This window comes from Dendrobates tinctorius, unplaced genomic scaffold (genome assembly GCF_039654945.1).
Source record: "Dendrobates tinctorius isolate UK_male_01 unplaced genomic scaffold, ASM3965494v1 ptg000070l, whole genome shotgun sequence".
NCBI classification, from domain to species: Eukaryota; Metazoa; Chordata; class Amphibia; order Anura; family Dendrobatidae; genus Dendrobates; species Dendrobates tinctorius.
Window position 1 is genome coordinate 25318560 of NW_027361738.1, and position 23028 is coordinate 25341587.

At 41.6% G+C, this 23028-nt stretch overlaps 1 protein-coding gene across 3 annotated transcripts in view; it reads right to left on the reverse strand.

The window, feature by feature from the left end:
* RAPGEF5 (Rap guanine nucleotide exchange factor 5) overlaps positions 1–23028 on the reverse strand; it is a 384903-nt gene that overhangs the window by 19914 nt on the left and 341961 nt on the right. For all 3 annotated transcript variants that reach the window (XM_073581473.1, XM_073581472.1, XM_073581474.1), the window contains 10 exons: positions 22604–22748; positions 19105–19202; positions 18659–18689; positions 16448–16526; positions 14390–14539; positions 11135–11226; positions 9950–10072; positions 8464–8642; positions 7039–7129; positions 3507–3557 (listed from right to left, as the gene is read on the reverse strand). In XM_073581473.1, the coding sequence (XP_073437574.1) occupies positions 3507–3557; positions 7039–7129; positions 8464–8642; positions 9950–10072; positions 11135–11226; positions 14390–14539; positions 16448–16526; positions 18659–18689; positions 19105–19202; positions 22604–22748 (1039 nt within the window). The remainder of the gene's footprint in view (positions 1–3506; positions 3558–7038; positions 7130–8463; positions 8643–9949; positions 10073–11134; positions 11227–14389; positions 14540–16447; positions 16527–18658; positions 18690–19104; positions 19203–22603; positions 22749–23028) is intronic.

The following is a 23028-nucleotide window of genomic DNA, read 5'->3' on the forward strand; positions in this document are numbered from 1 at the left end:
AGAAAAATTGACAAGAGATTTCAATGCAAGATTGTGCTGATGTTGGATAAAGAACCTCCACTAACATCCAAACAAGTTCAAGCTGCCCTGCAGTCCGAGGGTACAACAGTGTCAACCCATACTATCCGTCGGCATCTGAATGAATAGGGACTGTATGGTAGGAGACCCAGGAAGACTCCACTTCTTACCCCGAGACATAAAAAAAGCCAAGCTGGAGTTTGCCAAAACTTACCTGAAAAAGCCTAAAACATTTTGGAAGAATGTTCTCTGGTCAGATGAGACAAAAGTAGAGCTTTTAGGGCAAAAGCATCAACATAGAGTTTACAGGAGAAAAAAGAGGCATTCGAAGAAAAGTACACGGTCCCTACAGTCAAACATGGCGGAGGTTCCCTGATGTTTTGGGGTTGCTTTGCTGCCTCTGGCACTGGACTGCTTGACCGTGTGCTTGACATTATGAAGTCAGAAGACTACCAACAAATTTTGCAGCATAATATAGGGCCCAGTGTAAGAAAGCTGGGTCTACCTCAGAGGTCATGGGTCTTCCAGCAGGACAATAACCCAAAACACACTTCAAAAAGCAATAGAAAATGGTTTGAGAGAAAGCACTGGAGACTTCTAAGGTGGCCAGCAATGAGTCCAGACCTGAATCCCATAGAACACCTGTGGAGAGATCTAAAAATGGCAGTTTGGAGAAGGCACCCTTCAAATATCAGGGACCTGGAGTAGTTTGCCAAAGAAGAATGGTCTAAAATTCCAGCAGAGCAGTGTAAGAAACTCATTGATGGTTACCGGAAGCAGTTGGTCGCAGTTATTTTGGCTAAAGGTTGTGCAACCAAGTATTAGGCTGAGGGTGCCAATACTTTTGTCTGGCCCATTTTTTGAGTTTTGTGTGAAATGATCAATGTTTTGCTTTTTGCTTCACTCTCTTTTGTGTTTTTTCATTTAAGACAAATTAAATGAAGATAATAACACCAAAGAATTTGTGTTTGCAATCATTTTCAGGAAGAAAATTAATATTATCTGACAGAATTGCAGGGGTGTCAATACTTTTGGCCATGACTGTATCTATGTATGTGTGTGTATTTTGGGGGTGCGGTAGACTACACTGCGTTTGTCAAAGAGTGACTCTTCTGCACCATTACCAGGCTATGTTAATGTGCCCTTATTATTATAGGTGGTGACGATTTTCCTAAGAGAGGAGAAAGGTAAAAGTGTAGAATTTGACAAATGTTTGTATATTTTCAGATGCAGTGCCGAGAGGGTACTACAGCTGTTTATTGCCAGCTGCTAATTTTTGGAGCAGAGTATTAGAAATGGCCAAGATTTTATCAGGACAGTTCTAGACCAAAGTGAAAAGTGCTGGTTTCTGAATAAATGGGTCACATGCAGAAAAAAATGCTTCAAAGTAATACTCTACCGACAGGGCTTCATTAAAAACGAATCTATCATATTAATATGCTGTCCTATTTAAGGTTGTATACTATAACTAGTCGCCAAAATAGCACAAAAATGCTGTCTCATTTTGGTATTAAAAGAACTGAATGAATACGCTTGACACAGTTTATGAGTCTGGTGCCTTCTTTTAATGATCCTCGCAACAAAAGGATGTTTTGTTTTGTGCCATTTTGACTACTAGAACAGACCTGTGGCTATACTGTGCTACCTTTACATATAAAAATATATAATACCGCATTTTTCGCTTTATAAGACACACCTGATTATAAGACGCACCCCCAAATTTGTTGAAGAAAAAGAGAATTTTTTTTGTTAAATGGGGGTCTGTCTTATAATGCCAGTGTCCGTCTTACAAATCATATGTATGTCCTTCATCCTGGTATCTATTAAACCCCCATCCTGGCACATGGCCCCCTTGTGCCATCACATGGCCCCCTGTGCTGCTGGCACACTGGCATGTTGCCCCCTTGTGCTGGCACATTGCACCCTTGCGCTACTACACTGTCACATTGCCCCACTGTGCTGCTAGCATGCACATGTCTCCCCCATCCCATCCTGGTTATGCCCCCCTGTGCTTCTGGCACGCACCTGGTCCCCCATCCCATCCAGGATATGCCCCCTGTGCTGCTGGCACGCACGTGGCCCCCACATCCCATCCTGGATATGCCCCCCTGTGCTGCTGGCACACACATGGCCCCCCATCCCATATTGGATATGCCCCCCTGTGCTGCTGGCACGCACATGGCCCCCACATCACATCCTGGATATGCCCCCCTGTGCTGCTGGCACGCACATGGCCCCCACATCACATCCTGGATATGCCCCCTGTGCTGCTGGCATGCACATGGCCCCCACATCACTTCCTGGATATGCCCCCGCTGTGCTGCTGGCACGCACATGGCCCCCACATCACATCCTGGATATGCCCCCCTGTGCTGCTGGCATGCACATGGCCCCCACATCACTTCCTGGATATGCCCCCTGTGCTGCTGGCATGCACATGGCCCCCACATCACTTCCTGGATATGCCCCCTGTGCTGCTGGCATGCACATGGCCCCCACATCACTTCCTGGATATGCCCCCGCTGTGCTGCTGGCACGCACATGGCCCCCACATCACATCCTGGATATGCCCCCCTGTGCTGCTGGCACTCACATGGCCCCCACATCACATCCTGGATATGCCCCCTGTGTTGCTGGCATGCACATGATAAAATAACAAACAGTTAACTCACCTTCCGATGTTGGCTCCGTGCTCCCAGCTCCCCCGAGGCTCTTCCTGTGTCTGTGCTGACATCCAGGAGCTGCTCATACAGGCATTTTATTTTAGCTTCAGGACCTTCCATCAAATGATCGCAGTGCTGCACACTGGGAGCCACGTGACCGCAGGTCCTATTGGCACAGACACAGGAAGAGCCAGGGGAGAGCTGGGAGCACAGAGCGATCATCAGAAGGTGACTATAGTGACGGGGTAGTGGGGGGAGAGTGCAGGCACATGCAATATGCGCTGCTCCCCTGTCCACTAACTTGGTGGGGCTTCAGCACCGAGGTGATGGACAGCGGGTGCAGTGAATATTACATGAGCCTAATGAGCGGGCGCACTGACCACCCGCTGTCACTGCAGTCCGCAGCCAGACCCCCCAACCCCCTGACACCACTCCAGAGCCGCCCCCCCCTCCTCTACAGCACACGTTCGGATTATAAGACGCACACCCCGACTTTCCCCCAAAATTTGGGGGAACAAAAGTGCGTCTTATAATCCGAAAAATACGGTAATAATCTTTATTTTTATATAGCGCAAACATATTCCGCAGCGCTTTACATAAAGCAGGATCAGTTGACAGGTCAACTTTAAATCACTTTTTTGACCCTCTAAAACCAGTACTGTGCTCCAACAAACACATGACAACATTTTCCCCTCTCAGATCTAATGACATGGCCTCTATTTTGTATGACTAGTATTGTTTAAATAACATAACATTTATGCCTCGGCTTTGTTAAATTAATATTAGATATCCACTCGTAGCATATACGTGGTAAAAAAAACTCACCGTCAGGCTTTCAAGTTCATTGAAGAGTTTTTTTAACTTTCCTGGGATTTTCTTGGAACGAAAAGAAAGAGAATACATAATATACATAATATACAAAGCACAAGAACACAAAAAGTTTGCCTTTGAAGCCTCTGAATAGATTTTATGCCATGAATGTCAAGTATCTCCTCTTCCAGTTTGTAAGAGCTTAAAAGTTAATTTTGCAACCATGAATATATAAAAAGTGTGCATAATCAGATGGAGTTACTCCACAGATAACCGAAAAGTTACAGTATATGCATCAGAAAGGGGTGGGGGAGGTAAAAATTGGCAAATGCCAAAATATTAGAGTATTCCTGTCAACAGCTTTTCTGATTACTTATAAATGTAAGGCATAACGATAGGCATATTGTTAAGTGTGTATTCTCAATACAAATTAAGTTTTGTCCCCGTTGCTGACATAAACATCTCTACCGGGCACTTTATCAGATGTACTCACTTCTGAATAAGGTCACTATGCCGCTCTTGGGTAGTTCATCACCTACACCGCTTTTTTCCTGCCTTTTTTCTCACTTTTGCCAGTTATCGAAATAGTGTGTTGTAGGTTATTATGACTCACAACACACTATTTCGATAACAGATTCATTATGAGTACAAAAATATTTAAAGCAAACCTGTCAGCGGGATTTTGCGAAGTAAACTACAGGCATTGTCAGGTTAGCGTTGCTACACTGCTTAAAATGATACCTGGGATGAAGAAATCCTTCTTGTGGTTCTTCTGTAAAAAGTGTTAGAAGTTTTCAGATACTGATGGGGGCAGGACTGTAAGCCGAGTTTTATATTCCTGCTCTAAGCCAGAGAAACCAAGAAAAGACCTGCCCACAGGCCACCCCGAAGCTCAAACATGTTCCTCATCATAGAAAGACAGATTGTGTTTCGGGCAGGTCTTTCATTGGTTTCTCTGGCTTCGAGAAGAAAGATAAGACTCTGCCTACGGTCCTGCCCCAGAGCACAGGCATATCATTAGCTGCAATTTCTAACATTGATTACACAAGAACTATAATATGAATTTCTTTACCGCAGGTATCATTTTAATCAGTATAAGGCTAGTTTCACACTAGCGTTAGGAGGCGCAGCGCAGGGCCGCTGCTAAGCTCTGCCCCCGACCACGCCTCCTCCGGTCAGCTCCTCCTATGGGCGCATGACGCTGCATGCTACCAGCGTACCCTATATTTAGTGTTGGGTACGCTGGCCATGCGCTGGTATGGTTTTGCCGGCGCATGCGCCCTTTTTGCGCTGCGCCAACGTGCGCCAAATGCACCATGTTGCATTTTTATGCGCTCGGCGCAGCGCAAAAAGGGCGCATGCGCCGGCAAAACCATACCAGCGCACGGCCAGCGTACCCTACGCTAAATATAGGGTACGCTGGTCACATGCAGCGCCATGCGCTCGTAGGAGAAGCTGACCAGAGGAGGCACAGACGGGGGCGGAGCTTAGCGGCGGCCCTGCGCCTCTTAACGCTAGTGTGAAACTAGCCTAAGAGTGGCAACCTGATAATGCCTTTAGTTTACTTAGCAAAATCCTGCAGACAGGTTAGCTTTAAGATATAAAAAGAAATAAAAAGAAAAAAATTATCTATATGAATTTTATTGTTACTTGATAAAAATTATACAGTGGATATAAAAATTCTACACACACTTATTAAAATGACCAATTTTTAACATGTAAAAAATCATTCAAAGAAGAGGAACTTCCACCTTTAGTGTCACCCATAGTCTGTAAAAATCCATTGTGAAACAAATAGTTTTGAAGAGGGAAAATAAAACTAAAATATTATGGATGTGTAAGTGTGAACACTGTTTTATAATTGGGGATGTGGTTGTGTTCAGATTAGGCAAGAGCATTTTAGCTTATGTTAAATAGCAGTCAGTACACAGCTGCCATCATTTACAGTGATTCTGATTAACTGCATATAAAGTTGAGCTGTTCTAGGAGGATAGGGATCTTATTGTTAAAGGTTATCAGTCAGGAGAAGGGTACAAAAATTTACAAGTCATTAGCTATACCATGGAAACTGTGAAGACCATCATCAAGAAGTGGCTTAAATTTGTCTCAACAAATGGTGTAACCAAGAACTTTATGTCACTGAAGAAAACTGATAAAAAGACAAGACGAAAATTGGCTTTGAAGAGACCTACAGCAACATTAAAGAAGCTGCAGGAATTTCTGTCAAGTACTGGTTGCGTACAGCATGTCACAACAATCTCCCATATTCTTCATATGTAAGGCTTGAGGGATAGGATGGCAAGACAGAAGCTTTTTCTTACTAAGAAAAACATCCAAATCTGGCTAAGTTTTGTCAAAAACTACATTAATTCCGTCAAAAGGATATGGGAAAATGTATAATGGTCTGAGGAGACCAAGGATGAACTTTTTAACCATCATTTCAAAAATATGTTTAGTGCAAAGTTAACACTGCACATCACCAAAAGAATACCATACCCATAGTGAAACACAGTGGAGGCAGAATTATGCCTTTGGGCTGTTCTTCGACAACTAGAACTTGGAAGGGAATCATGAACAGTTCTAAATATCAGTTATTTTTGTAGCAAAGCTTTCTGGACTCTGCTAAAAAGCTGAAAATGAAGAAGAATTTTACATTTCAGCATGACGTTAACCCCAAGCATACCGTCAAATCAACAAAAGCATGGCTTTGCCAGAAAATATTTAGAATGGCCCAGCGAGAGTCCAGACCTGAATCCAATTGAAAATCTGTGGATTACCTGAAAAGGGTACTGTAAACAGGAAACCCCTCACAATTGGACAGATTTGAAGCTACTGAAAGGAAGACTGGGCAAAGTTTGTCAATTCTAGATGTCCCATGGTGATTGACTCCTTCCCAAAAAAACTCAATAAAGTCATAAATTCAAAGGCTAATTCAACAAAGTATTAGTTTAAGGATGTGTATATTTAGACAACCACATTTTAGCTTTTTTCTTTCTTCCTTATTTCACCAAAAAAGTTTTATTTTTCAACTAAACTTTACAGATTATAGATGACATTAAAGGTGAAAGACGTTCTGAAATTCTTCTCGTTACGACTTTCTTTACATGATAAAAACCTGACATTTTAACTGGGGTGAGTAGACATTTTATATCCACTGAAGCGGTTATATTAACAAAAAAAAGGGAATATACACTGCCATTTACCATCAGCATGCACAGGGAGCGGACTGAAGACCTGAAATTCAGACCAATAATCCGACCCTAAATAAAGTGCAATGATATACTAGTGGGCTCCACTGAAATTAGTATCAATCACAGAATTCCTCTTTATAGCCGGCCATAAAAACGGGCTTATCAGCAAATATTGATCACTGAAATACTGTGCTTAATTATCAGACCCCAATCTATAGACTGGCTTCTAACTTCGAAGCACAATTAATGGATCACCTCTCATCTATTGGTACTAAAGACAAATGGTCGCCTTGTAAATATCAACACATATATTCAGAAAATCAGTGTTCAACATAGTAATACATTATGGATTTTACCTCCCAGGTGTCTCTGAGACGACAGACTGATGCTGTATTCAGCCCCATTATGATGGCGAAGAAAGAATTCAAATTCCTTTGAGCTTTGCAGCTACGAGAGAAAAAAAAAATATTTTAATGTATTTTTCTTTAGCGTCCGCATTGACATTTACTGCACATCTACATGAGAATATCTTCATAGTTTACCCAGTTTATACATCATTATTGTAGCACTAAAGTTCCAGAACAACGGACAAGGCCTTTGTTTTTCCTGTGATTGTCGGGACATGTATTTTGTATATTACTTGATTTACAGTTCCTCTAATGCAATCTTTGGTTAGATTTTGTGAGTGTCTGGAAGCCTTAACCAGAATAATGCATTGCATTTCTGTGTAGACTGTAATGGAAAAGATAAATTATTACTGACGGATGGGACTGGAGGTTGTGGGATGGAGGCCTGGAACGGTAAATCATCAGGGAGCCCGCTTCAACCTGGTTAGACCTTTGTATTATAAATAGATAGAGGCAATCCTGCGCACACTTGCTGACTCATAAATGACACAGGAGATGAGCGGAGCACTCAATTCTAAATCGTGGAATACATATTCAGTACAAAACTGCCTCTGGCTCCTGGGAATTAGACCTTCGTGTGTCTCTCTCTGCAAAATCCTGACCTACTTATTTCCAGAGACAGCGCCACTCTTGTCCATGGGCTGTCCGCTATTACAGCCCACCGTTATTCCAGGCAGTGAGACTAAAGTCCCATTCAGAATTCTATTTTTTTCTGTGTGTATGAGAGAAAAAAATCACAGACTTTTTAAATCCTGTTTTTTATCATTTTCGGTCTGTTTTTACCTTCACTATGCTTTTCTCATATGCAAAAAAAAATAATTTAGTTTTAATTTCCAAGCTTCACCTATCAATTGAATAGTAATAGACAGCATTTGAATGACACACATAGAATCAGTGTGTTGCCCATTTTTTTCACAAACCTACTGAGTGGAATTTTTGATTTTGATCTGCAAACTGGATTTTTTTTGGTGGACGAGAGGTTTGCAGTCCTAAACAAACAATTCATGAGAATATGCCCAGTTTAATGGGTACATGATACATCCATAACAAACATGGATAGAACACGTACGTACATGATACACGGTTATCGGAATGAGGCCTAAAATGCAACACCAGCACCAGACACAGCCCATGGACAGAAGCGGCACTGATTCTGGGGAAAAAGTATCCTTCCTTTAAAAGTATTTTGACAATAAATTCTTTTGCAGCAAACATAGCAATATACTGTCTCAAACAATCACCATAAAGGCCATTTTAGCGACAATTTAGTGGTTGATGAGTTGCACATATTAACCAGATTCGGTCACACTCACTACAGGGACACCCTTTGTAAACTCAAATAAGGACAAAATAATTCAAAGTACTTCTACTTACTGAGCAGCGATCTTTATGAACTTTTTCACAAGCTGCACCCGTTTCCCGAGCTGGCTGCAAAGAAGAATCTCTGTGGCCACCCAAAGCTGAACTTCATTACATCTTTGAAGTAGGAGACTCAGGTTTAGGGTGTTCTCCCCCTTTCCCTGTCTGCTAAAGGTGAAGTAAATCAGCTCTTGCTGCAAAACAATAACATTTTACAATTGGTTAAATTTGGACTTGTTGGATCCAAGTGGCTCATAAACATCTACATTTTAGAGACGAATATTAACTTACAGCAGCTTAATTGCACAATGACAAGTGGAATGTGTAGAGAAAACATGCAAGACAATGGCCATCTCTGACATTATTCTAATCATCAGTCATTTAAAGGATGACATTTATCCCTTTAACTACACAACAAACAGCTTTAGGGCTTGTGCACACAATTGTAAATTAATCGGATTAGAACTATCTGTTGTTTTGAGGGATAGCACTCGTCCCCATGCTATTATAATGGGGCTGTGAACATGTCCAAGGAAAACAGAATTGTAGCATGTACGAGTTGCCTCCCATAATTGAATGGCACTTGACTGTCTATGTCCATAGGTCCGTGGAAAACATTGGAATGCACTCGAATGACATCGGAGTGCGGTCCGATTTTTACAAACACAATAAATGGAGAAGATGGAGAGGGTTTTTTTTAAAATTTTTCTTTTTTTTTTTAAATCCTTCACATCCGAGAAAATCAAATCACCCTCTGATCAAACTCTGAACAGTTTATGATTAGCATGATAGGACCGATCTTCTCAGATTACGATTCTCAGTACCCATATTATAGAGATACGGTATATTCTATACATCAGTAATGCAGACCAAATTTCAAGTATTCAATGCTTGCATACATCTTAGTGCTTACAGGCTGCTGCATTCTTTTGTTTGCATATTATGCAGTTATAAGCTTGCACCTGTTCACATTTGTTTTATTCTGTTTGGAAGAGCTGGTTATTTTTTTTTTTTTTTACTATATTGAAAGTAAAAACCCCCCATCTTCAGAGTCTAGTAGATCGAGGATAATAAATTACCAATTATTGCACATTTATCATATATGTACTGTATATCTCTCTCTCTCTCTCTCTATATATATTCATTCATTCATTCATTCATTCAAGTGGCTGCATATACCAGGACACGACCTTAGCAAATGATGTTCTGCTTCGATCACTCGGAGCATAGACTATCAGGAATAAATGTAATCTGGACGTAGATGCAACACTTTTTTGCTAAAGCTTTCAGAGAATGCAATATTTTTTAATTAGTGAACACACAATTCTATGACCAGTTTCATATGTGCTTGGCTGTACACTGAAAACTCACACCAGTGCCTCACCATTCGTGGCAAATTGTCAGATACATTTCATGATTGAGGAAGCCATTTAAGTCTGAGAAGCCCAGTTAGGTCATTTTAGGGCAATTTTCCCTATAATGCCTTCCGGAAAGAAATTACCTCGTGTATTGAATTGAATAGACTCCAGTCAAAACTAGTCAGTTCCAAGGCGATATCCCAGGTGTTCATCCCCAGGATCCGAACTGATCTGTGCTGTGTCTCTTCATTTTCTGCAAAGGGGTTCTGCAATACAGTCCATAAAAAAAAACACCCCGTGTAAACATCTCATTCCGAGACCATGATTAAAATAGGAGTTTGTTAGCAAAGCAATCCAGGCTGAGTGCACTTTACTTTTTCATGCTTGTTCACCTTCTACAAGATTATTCAGTCAATTTAGGAAAAGGCCTTGAAAGCGCAGGAGGGTGATGAATTGACACTCATTGAACAAAGCGCTCTGGGCGGAAATTCAATTATAAAGAAACTGACCAGGCAGATAGGGTAATGAAAATAAATACAGCGCATGTGGTGATTAACTCGCTCGTCGCCGGCCGAGAATCCTGTAATGTCAGCTTCCAAGGCTAAGGCTATGTTCACATTCAGCTCTTTTTTCTGCAAAAAAAGAAGCTACAACTTACAGTACCAGCAAAAACTATGAGATTTCAGAAATCTCCTGCGCTCGCTTGTATATTTTTACCTGTCTGAATGTGAACATGGCAGAGCGTGTCAGCTCCTGCAGCGTTTTCTCACCTATAGAAAGCAACTCTCCCAAATTATAAAATGCTGCGAAATATGATGGTGCTATGTACATGAAATTATTATATGCAATAAAGCTCTTATCAATTTTAGTAAGTAAGCAGGAAGGATAAAAACAATGATCACCAACATGCTCTAAAGGAAAAAAGAAAAAAATATCCTTTGCAGGAATGATGCCGCAGATTAGTGGCCTCATTCTATCATACTGTATGGCTGGCATCACTGCTTGGGGACATGCATGTCAATAAGGCTTCAGTGGTCACGTGGCGGTACAGCATGCTAAAGACGGTCACGGGACCGCCACAGCAATTACGCCGACTCTGCGGGGGGTGATAACATGAACATTGTCATTTAAGAGCAAATGTTTCATTTAGTAGAACATCCCCTTTAACTTAGGATTAATTTAACTTAAGATTTGCAGTAATTGTGCACATAGACACCAGCTGATATAACCGAGACCTTGTGAAATAGAAATGACATTTTACCTAGGACAAAAATGACGGAATAAATAATCTATACAATGCCTTTCCAACCCGTGCCCATGTCACTCACCAATGTGTCACTCTTCCGGTAAGTGTAAATGCGACTGGATGAATCCAGTGACTTGGAAAGGGCCATTTCTGTTGGCAAAAGCTCATGTTTTTCTGAAGAGGAAAACAAAATACAGCCTTAGATAACCAGTGCTTAGGAAAAGAGAATTCACTTCAGTATTGGAGCCTTAGGCCGGGGTCACCCTTGCAAGAAACTCGCACGAGTCTCGCATCTCAATACCCGGCGCTGCTGCGGGCACTCGGGATCGGAGCGCTCAGCTCCATAGAAATACATGCAGCCGCACACTCCGGTCCCGAGTGCTGGGTATTGAGAAGCGAGACTCGTGCGAGTTTCTCGCAAGTGTGACCCCGGCCTTATGGTAAGTGCAAGGTCTGCGTTAGGGGGACGGCAGACTGGGCATTTGCCCAAGGCCTCCACTTTGTGGGTGCCCCACAGCATCTACAGCAGAAACTTCACTGATAATAGCAAAAGAAATATCAGTAAAGCACCTGATATGGAGACTGCTTCAAGATCTTTGGTGACATGACGATTATGTGACCATGATTCCACCACAGGTCTTGGACTTCAGGACCTTTGGTGAAATTATGAGACCTGTCATGTGATTGTGATGTCACCACAGGTCCTATTCTCTGCGGGAGTCAGAACTGAACAGAAGATAGACTGTGGTAAGTGTGTATGTCTAAAATGTATGGGCTCCTGGTAGGTCCTTTCTGCAGCCATGCAGATGGATACTAGTGATGAGCGAAAGTGCTCGGATAAGGTGTTATCCAACCACGCTCAGGTGCTAACTGAGTGACTTCGACGTGCTTGAAAAATATGTTGGAGTCTCCGTGGCTGCATGTCTCGCTGCTGTTTGACGGCCGCAACACATGCAGGGATTGCCTGTTTGTTAGTCTAACAGCTGCAAGACATGCACGAGAGGGGACTCAAACATATTATTCGAGCACGCCAAAGACAAAAAGGTTACAAAAAAACATGCACATAATGGTGAACAAGGAAAAATAAACTGATCAACAAATAGAAAAAAAAAATTCAAAGTCGGTGCAACTACAAATAGGATTTTGATACAAAACAAAAATCTTTAAAACAAGAAACACTTGACCAAAAATAGCCACAACTGCAATTATAGATCAGGTACATAGGTTTGAGATTCGGTTACAGACTGCTGTACAGAAGGTGGGCCTGCATTTTGCTGATGTAACCTGGGAACCACCCAGTAAACGGTCATTAGATATTTCAAGAGAATAGTAAGTGACAATTTTGTGAAATGAAAGACGGAGATGACATATTGATCTTTTTACTAAACTTGTGACTGAAGGTCACTGTGGTGATCTCTGCACTAAATATGGTACATACTAGACATTTATGCATGGTGTGAGCCAATGCAGTACAGTTCTCCAAGCTAAATTATTTCCATTTTCAGTAATTTCTGCACTATTATTATTAGTATTTGTCTTCTATCATCTTCCACCTCCTTCTGGAAGGAAAGTTTAGTAGTTTTGGTTTGGTGCTATGTGGCTGCCATTCTTCACCGTATGTCTGTTAATAGGCATCTTCAGTTATGCCAAAAAGTCTAGTTGTTAATCAACCTCAAACATGGAACATATTGTAGGGAAGCGGGAAGTAAAGTCCTGGTGGCAGTGGAAGGTGCCTGATCCCAAAATAGAGTTCTCCAGTAAGGACAGGTTACTGAGAGGATTTTTAGTGCACTGAATTTTAGGTCCGGGATTTAGGAGCGACCAAAAGAGATTGGGTGGGAAAGGTCGCTCCCATATACTCCAGCCCAGGTTTTGCGGGACCTTTAAAAGTCAGCTGGGTTGTCTCAGGTGTGTCTGATCTTTTGGAGCGGGAGTGTTACCACGACTGCTGACCAAATTGAGCTGAAAGTGGTGCCTGTATTGCTGCATGAGTGAGACAGTATTGTATCTTTGCCTGGTTAGTGAAAGGATGGTTTTGTTGTTATTCGTTGTTATTTGTGGTTTCATTTGAGTGGATTCGCAGTGTTTTTGGCCCTGCGGGTAGGTGTACAGTACCATTCTAACCTATGAAAAACGAAAAACGCTGTGCAGATTTTTCCGTGCGGTTTTGCTGCGGTTTCAAATCCGCAGAAAGAATTGACATGTCAATTCTGTGGATTCCGCTGCGGTTTACCATCTGCTCCATTGTAGAGGTGATAAACCGCAGGGCAAAAACCACAGGCTAATCCGCAGATATTCTGACCTGCGGATTTACCTGCGGATTTTACTAAATCCGCGCGGAAAAATCTGCAGCAGAATCCGCAGCGTGTACACACACCCTTAAAGTTTATGACTAATAATAAACCTAAGACTGTTTTACATAAGAACCAAGTGCCTTCAATATGTTCAGAGCCAAGTCTGTCCTAAGATCCCCACCATCTTCAGTCAAGCTGGTATACTCTAGTCAACAATTTCCTATTTATAACGGGACAGTTGAGTGACAGCTAATACGGCTGCTGTTGTGTAATCAGTACAAGTCCAACCACAATTTGATAAAAGTTGATTTATTTGTTAAATCAGCTTTGAAATCAACATGGCACATCTTATATGTAGACAGGCGTAGTAAACTACGCGTTTCTAATTGGAGAACCATTCTTAGTAATGGGATTAGCTTTGGTGGCCTTATTGCCGTTACATAAAGCACATGGGTCGCAATGCAAAATCTCCAATGACCACAAGTATTTAATAGTCGTGCTCTTCTCATATGAGCCAAAGGGAGGATTTAGGCTTCTGGAAAATTCAGAACTCCAGGACCCTGGTGTGACTGCACCCTCTATCCCTAGCTCCACCCTTGGGTAGTAGTAAAATACAGCCATCTTAACTGAAGAAGGTGACATGAGGGCTGGCATCTACTGGCGATTTCCGATCGTTTTAAGATGATATCAGAAAAAGAAGCAAATGCATTATTAAATGCTTGTCCAACAAATGCTTGTGTGCGGGAGTTTTATACTTTAAATATTTGCTTTATTTATGTCTCAAATTACAGCAAAAGCACAAAAGTAGTGAAAATATTTGCAAACACTGTAAAGTCCTCTGCCCGGGAGGCAGAATGTTTATCATGAGTGGGGAATTAGCAGTCGCCATGGAAACAACTCCACCAGAAAAAGCTCCACATTAAGGGCGGTCACACAGCTGAGCTCGCTCCCCCAGGGGAGGACGGATACCTGCGCTAGCAACTGTCAGCCATTATTCTTCAAAGACATCGGTAATTGTGGAATAAGCATGGAAGTAGAATTACCCCCTGAAAAGGTGACAGTGACCAAAGCCAGGTCCTCTTCTGGATGCTGGATCCGCTCAGCCACTATCTTCAAGATATCTTGCACAGAACTGGAAACCTTCGTCCTGATGCTGACGTAGGAGTGATCGGTTATGTAAACGCGGCAGAAAACTGCACAAAAAAGGCAGGGAAGAGATGGTAAGCATTCCAGGGAGAACTCAATAAAACTCTGCTGCTGTCAGCTTGTGCTTTCCTGCTATGTATGGTAAATGAAAGCAAGAGGCTATCAGTGCAAACTGCGGCAAAGCAAGTCTCCTGCTGTCTCTGCCAGAATCACAACCAACCTGAAAATCACTTATTTTTTAAAATATAGAAAGCTACTAAAAAAAAAATCCTGGAGGACGTCTACCTTGACTATTGATTGTAGCACTCAGCACCAGAGTGCATGTAGACCCTTAAACAATAAATAAATCAGAATTTTTATTTACTTTCCACATTTCCTCACTGTGCCGACCGATTCTTAAAGTGATTTTGCTGGAAGCGTACTTGTGTACCACAATTACTATTGTACATTTATGTTCCAGCGGTGCTCCCCTTATTTTATCAGAAGAGTCAGTGGAGTGTGAAATGATGTGGTATCGCACAACCCTGCAGTTTGCTCCCACGATGATGATGGGTTCGGTGACAAAACTGTTGGAACTTCACAAAAGAGGGATATAAACATAGAAAGCAAATATAGATGTAAATAAAGCTCCTTGGCATGCAAGGGCAAACAGCAGCAATATGACTGCCATTTCGAGACCTTGTCATGGCTAGATAATGGAAATGATAAGGGCGTTCCAGCATCTGCCTCCTGTACCAATATAGGTTTCTACAGTATAAAACTAAACATTTTATATAAATTGCCTGCATATAAGACAATGGAAACTTAAAGAAGAACCATAGTTTTATTTATTGATTGATTTTAAAGAAACATTATGATATATTGTATTACAGAAACCATCTCCTCCTCCTGGACTGGCGTTTCATTCCCAAATTCTCAATTCACGGGTAAAATCTGTGTTCAGTGAATTCAGATTTTTTCCCATATTACTGAGATAGGAGATGGCAGTTGGTGCTCATAAAAGTCTGGAGAACTGCAACTGCCATTTTAGGAGAACTTGTCTGTCTGCCACTAGCGACTCCTCGCCTCTACATAGAATTTTAAAAGCACCAACTGTCATCTTCTAGCTCAGAAATGGGAAAAAATCTGTCTTCACTGAACACAGATTTTACCCATGACCTGAGAGTGAAAAATTAATACAAGATGAGAAAGAAGCAGATTTCTCTTAAAATATATTTGAAACTTGCTTATTTTCATGTGAATGATTGATTTATAAAATAAAAATTAAAGTGACGGTTACTCTTTAAATGTTTTCTTCTGCCTTATATAAGGAAATTCTAAATCAATAACTACAACATTTTCGCCTGTGAAACACCTTTGAAGATAATTTTTGTAAATTTTTTCAAGTCATCTTAAAGTTCAAGGTCTCATTCAGACATCTCACTTGCACTTAGTGTTGTCTGAGTGGATACTCCTCCATTGGTAAAATCACTAGGTGTCCAAGTTGTCGTAACCTATGAAATTGCCATAAGAATCATTTTAGGAAGCCCCTTAAAATCTGCTGTTTATTAAATGAGTGCTCATCTTTCCTTTGAGAAGAAAACTCATTTTAGCCTCTAAATTATTCAGATATTCTAATCACATTTTCCTGGAATAATCTGAGTAACAGTCAACCAACCTGAAAGAATATATAACACGTTGTGGAAAAAGAGTAACCAATGTGCGTCTCAGTGATACATAAATAATGACTTGCAAAGCATACACATTCATTTACCAATCTCATACTCCAGATATGAAACTCCAAATTAAATTACTAAAATGAAGTAATTAATCACATAAAAATCAAGGAACATATTGGAAACTCTGCAGATACAGATACACAGTGTTTTGGTGCAATGTTGCATCACAGCAAAAGTATTTCTGGAGTAAACGATGGCGTTTATCGCTTCCGCCACCCATCAGCAGCAAATACTCACTTTCCTCTATTTCATTAGCATTTCCTCTGTGCTGCAACCAGTTCTCCTTCAGACTGAATTGGTGGAAGAGAGCTCTATTCTGTGGACACAAGATTGAGAACAATAAACAGAGGAATTATTCCCATTAAGTTTACTCTGAGAGCAGAAAAGGGAAACTCTTATCTAATGAACACAAGCTACATATTGGGAATTTAGGGTCGAGATCGCTGATTTTGTGACACCTCAGCGATCTCACCAGTGAGATCGATATGTGTGACGGGGATCAGCGACCGTCCCCCCTGCCGGTTATCGCTGATCGTGCTCGAGCGGCCTGGGCTGTTTTTCCATCGCTGGTCTCCTGCTGGCCAGCACGCATCGCTGCGTGTGGCAGCGAGAGACCAGCGATCAACGACACTGGACGCTAGTTTCTAATGTAAACGTCGGGTATCCAGGAGCCGTGGCTCCTGGATACCCGCTGTTTACCTTGGAAAGCGGCGTACACGCTGGTTTCCAAGGTAAACATCGGGTATCCAGGAGTCGCGCGGCTCTTAGATACCCGATGTTTACCTTGGAAACCAGCGTGTATGCAGATTTCCAAGGTAAACAGCGGGTATCCAGGAGCCGCGGTTCCTGGATACCCAATGTTTACATTAGAAACCAGCGTCGCTGGTCCTGATTGCTGAGGCTGTCTATGTGACAGCTCACCAGCGATCAGCCTAACGATGTCCCAGCGATTCCATCCATGTCGGATCGTTGGTGGGATCGCTAGGACATCGTTATGTGTGACGGGGGTTTTAGTGAATATATCCTCAATGCATGAGAACGACAACTGCAATATGTCTGCGAAAGAAATAAGACTGGTTGAGTAGTAGAGCACGTCATCATAGAAACATCTGATAATTTGCCCTTCCAGTCTCCTGGCCGCTGCAGCCAGTCAGAGTCTGTAGCTGTCCTGCGGCTTCTGATTGGAGCATGCATCACTTCTCGCGCGGTCTTAGTTGGATCAGTGAAAGCCCTGGGAGGTGAGCATGCCACCGTTTTATATTTTAAATCCATACATGCCTTAAAAAAAGTTTTCTCCTATATTGGACAACCACTTTAAAGACAAACATTGATATATATACCGGCCAAACATACACCAAAAGAACACGGAATTGGCAAACTACAAGCCTACAATCCACAGGAATGTTAGACATATGAGTAAGGAAAATTTCCTGAACTACATGTACAACTTAAAATGTACATGCCAAAACATTTTAATTCCTTCCGAACTCCCTCTTAAAAAATCCCTACCCAAGTAATTCACTACAACAGTAACTTGCCACCCTTTACCAGGTGCAACAACTCCTCCTATACGCACATGGAAATCCATAAAGGGTTTCCTGCCTTTCATTCTGTCTATGGAATAGTTGTAACCTTTTGATGGAATTAATTGTAGCACACAGAACATAGTAAAAGTGACAATATTAAGGGAAATGGGCGATCACTGAGTACAAGAAACACAACATTGGATCAACCTTTCCTGCCTTGTACCTTTGCCAGACATCAATGTCGGACAATAGGAGTGATGACGTGTGCACTCATTTTGATTCATTCTCTCATTCTCCTGCCATTGTCACTACTTCCTAGAAAACTTTTGGCCATGTTCAACAGTGGACTGTCCTCCCTCCAACCAAGTATCCACGCTGCAGCAAAGTTACTCATTACAAGCTTCCTTGCTGGATTGTGCTGCTAATCTCAGAGGAAGAGCACTCTAGAATACCTCCTAACGCACATTTTACTGCCCTGTCATGTGCACAGCTGTGTAGATGGTAAGAGACATATACTTTTGCCTTTCTTAATATGAGCCTACTACACAATTTATTGCCTTGGTCTCATCAGTGCACACATTTTCTTTAGCAAATTACTATTTTTCTTACTCGACTCGGTACAGAGCAGCACATATCTAGTACATCATTTCCAGATGATACACTGTATTACACTTAGGCCGGGGTCACACTTGCAAGTGCAATGCGAGAAACTCGCGCGAGTCTCTTGCATCAATACGGCACTGCGGCCGGCATTTGGGACCGGAGTGTGCGGCTTGCACGTCTTTCTATGCAGCTGAACGCTCCGGTCACGAGTGCCGGCGGCAGTGCCGTATTGATGCGCGAGTTTCTCACTTTGCAGTTGCAAATTTGACCCCGGTTTTAAAGATATACATTATAGCACAGTCCAGAAACTATGTAATACCTTTCTATGTGGTGAGTATTCATCAACAGTGCTGCAAATGAAAGAAAAAGAACAATAGTCAGGGTCTATACTGCTCCAAAATCATAAGAAAAGTGCACATATGTAAGGCAGTCTTAATGGACTGTGTCGGGTCTTGGATCTTACAAAAGAATATCGGTTTTACAGAAATATATATCGAATAGATTGCGATTAACAAAAAGATAAGGCGACATTCTTACAAATAAGAAGCCATTTGTTACTACAGCAAGACGTCTGTCTCCATTGTACCGGCAGGGGTAATATATTCTATTCCCCAAAAGAGCACATGGATAATATATTCCTGCACTGATCTCTTTTCCCAATCCTACAGCCAGTGAACTCTTAACCTTGAAATGACAGATAATCCTTACATGTTACTGGAACCCCCTCATTGGATTTTCAAGGGAATTTCCTATCATAATACTTACTGTCGACGATGGATCCGCAGCACCTTCTGGAATTCTTTTAATTCCTTCTCCAAGATGGGATATTCGTAAACATCATCTAGCACGTAGCGATAGAGAGTCTGAAAAGCATACGTGAACACATCATGCTTCATTTATTATGGTCTGCATTCCCCGTCGGTGGCACCGGGTAATATCAGAGAACAGAATGCAGTGCTGAAATAATAGCGATGAAATAACAAGCGTCTGGGATCCCTGTAGAAGCAACACACCAAGTCTGCACACAGCTCCCTCCGTATACCGCTTTACTAATAAAAACAACACTAAACCAAAAAATGCATTAATATTAACTAATGATTTTTTTTTTTGCATAACTATTTTACATGCAGTAGTTATACTAGTTACATCATCCCTGTTAGAAGAACACTTGGTTTGTGCTGTAATCCAGTGATAGAAAGCAGGAGCATAAGGTTAACCCTGCTCACATGTGCACTGACAGCAATATCATAAATTATGTCCTAGAACTGAACGTTTAATGAAATGGCCCAGATCTAAATTCTTGGCTTCTGCAGACATAAGATCTTACTCCTGACCGCAGCAGATGTGACTACATGTAATACCGTGAAGAAGTATGTCCTTAGGAGGACGAGCCTTGCTAATGAATAGAGGAGGACGAGTATATTTCATGTACTGCAGAAAACTGTAACCGTAAATGGTCATTTTACAACGTGGATTAAAATGAGATTTTACAGGTTATTCTTTGTCTCTTCACTTTGGATGAAGCTGTGTTCTGTCAGAAATGGAAACCCTCACTGGATACTGCTTATACTGTAAGTTGCTAAATTTTCACTTTTGCTGTCATAGATTTACAGAACCAGAGGTCATGTGCTGGTCTAACCAATATAAAACCGAGCAGAGGGCCTGAGGATGGGGGCGAGGGTCAAGTTACTGGAAATTGTATAGGGGACATTACAGATTTACAGTAAAGAAGTCTGTAACACATGTTATAGCAATGTTTTATCAGGATCGCTCCTATACCATGTTAAGTAGGGGTGACATTACTGGTTTTGTGCAGGAGCCATATACTAAGCATCATACATCACAAAATCCTATACCAAAGAAAAGCCTTCCCAAACTCCCAGGATGGAAATTGATCCTATCCTTGGCACTAAATATACTCAATGCATGGAGTTTTACCATAATTATGTGCATGAAAATTACACCTGGTAAACTACCGTAAATTATAGTTTTCCAACTTTTAGCACATCATCTTAATTATTTAAAATAGTAATAGTGGGAGTCAGAAGCTGAAATGTCATTGGGTCCTCCATGAAATGACCGTCTGGTCGCCACTATTCAAGAATACACTGCGTTCCAAATTATTATGCAAATTGGATTTAAGTGTCATAAAGATGTAATTTTTTGTTTTTCAAAGAAACTCATAGATAGTATTGTGTATCAGGGCTCTTTGGATCACTGAAATCAATCTCAAATTCCTGTGATAATTAGTTTACCAGGTGAGCCCAATTAAAGGAAAACTACTTAAGAATGATGTTCCACATTATTAAGCAGGGCACAGGTTTCAAGGAATTTAGGAAAGAAAATGGACCTCTCTGCTGCTGAAAAGCATCAAATAGTGCAATGCCTTGGTCAAAAGACGAAAACATTAGATATTTCCCAAAAATTTAAACGTGACCATCGTACTGTTAAGAGATTTGTGGTTGATTCTGAGCACAGACATGTTTGTGCTGATAAAGGCAGAATGAGGAAGGTTTCTGCCAGGCAAGTTCATCGGATTAAGAGAGCAGCTGCTAAAAAGCCATTACAAACCAGCAAACAGATATTTAAAGCTGCTGGTGCCTCTGGAGTCCCTCGAAACTCATGGTGTAGGATCCTTCAAAGGCTTGCTGTGGTGCATAAACCTACTATTCGGCCACCCCTAAAAAGTGTTCACAAGCAGAAATGGTTGCAGTGGGCCCAGACATACATGAAGACTATTTTTCATACAGTCTTGTTTACTGATGAGTGTCGAGCAACCCTGGATGGTCCAGATGGATGGTTGGAGGATGGCCACTATGTCCCAACAAGGCTGCGACTTCAGCAAGGAGGAGGAGAAGTCATGTTTTGGGCCGGAATCATGGGGAAACAGCTGGTAGGGCTCTTTAAGGTTCCTGAAGGTGTGAAAATGACCTCTGCAAAGTAATGTATATAGAGTTTCTGACTGACAGCTGTCTTTCATGGTATAAAAAGCAGAAATGTGCCTTCAGGAGCAAAATCCTCTTCATGCATGACAATGCACCATCTCATGCTGCAAAGAATACCTCTGAGTCATTGACTGCTATAGGCATAAAAGGAGATAAACTCATGGTGTGGCCACCATCTTCCCCTGACCTCAGCCCTGTGGAGAACCTTTGGAGTATCATCAAGCAAAAGATCTATGAGGGAGGCAGTTCACATCAAAACAGCAACTCTGGGAAGCTATTCCGACTTCAGGCAAAGAAATCCAAGCAGAAACTCTCCAAAAACTCCCAAGTTCAATGGATGCAAGAATTGTGAAGGTGATGTCACAGAAGGGTTCCTATGACAGCATGTAACTTGGCCTGTTAGGATGTTTTGGAGTTAAATATCCTTTTTGTTTAGTGAATGTGACCTCCTAATGCTGCAAATTCCACAAATGAACATTTTCAGTTCTTTAAAACAGATCAAATGTTTAGAAATTCTACTGTGCCTAATAATTTGGAACAGTGCAATTTGAGTTTTTATTCATTTTGGAGATTATACTGTTATCATTGGGAGGTTTCTTCAATAAAATTTGATGAATACTCTAACGGGTGATGACTTATATTAGACTGACTGTCATTTGTACTGACTATTTAGGAAAATCATAGAAAAGTATCATTTGCATAATAATTTGGAACACAGTGTACTGCTCTAGTGGCTTCTGAGTCACAAGCTGAACTTAAAGGGATATTCTTGGCTCGGCATACGTTGGCATATTGCTAAGCTATCACATTACCTAATGAGCCGCATTGTCTTTTCCGCTGCACAGGGGCGTTCCTAACCACCCGCTACAGCAAGGCTCCATTTCATTGAATTGTGCCGGCTACAGTTCCCTGCTTAGTAAGGAGGCAGGATTGCCATTGTGAAGGGAAGAATTATAAAGGGGATGTAGTCCTAGAGCAGCAATGCATGCCCCTCCATTTTCAGGGTAATGAGGGTCCCAGACGTCAGAGGCCTAATGATTGTTAAGTGGCGGTATGTCATCATGACCTAAGCTCGCAAAACCCCTCTAACTCATTACGATAACAAGTAATTTACCACTACTGAACAATTTTAGCACTAGTGCCCAACAGATAATGAAAAGGTTTCTATATAAAATAGAATGTTTTTAATATTTAACGTCATAGATGTGACACACACTGCAAATAAAAATTATATCTTCAAGAAAAGAGACATTATTCTAAGCCATCAATAATCCATTTTTGCATAGAGACTTGTACCCAATTGTGGATTCTTTGCTCACCTTCAGGAATAACTTGGAGTGCTCATCATCGTGTAACCAGTCTTTGTATAAAGCAGTCCACTGGGATGCAAGAAGCAGGACCTTCCGCTTTGTGCACAGGGTCTCCGGGCCGTCGGCCTTGCCGTCGTATTTCTTGGCACAATAGGTAATTTCAGGTCAAAGAACAACAAGTAAACATTGTGTTTTAAAAGAGCAACCAATTACAGCGTCGCAGAGAATGCCATCCCGCAAATACAGCGCTAATTAAGTGACTTCTCTGCTGGCACGCATCAATCTCGTCTCTCTGTTACCGGGGAGAGGATTGTCACTCGAAGCCAGGCATCACCATCCTGCAAACCGCTGGCCCTTCAGCGCATCCAGGCTAAATTAAAGGCCAAAACACTAACTAAAATAAGCATTTTTGTCTTTGCAAGCCATTTGTGACC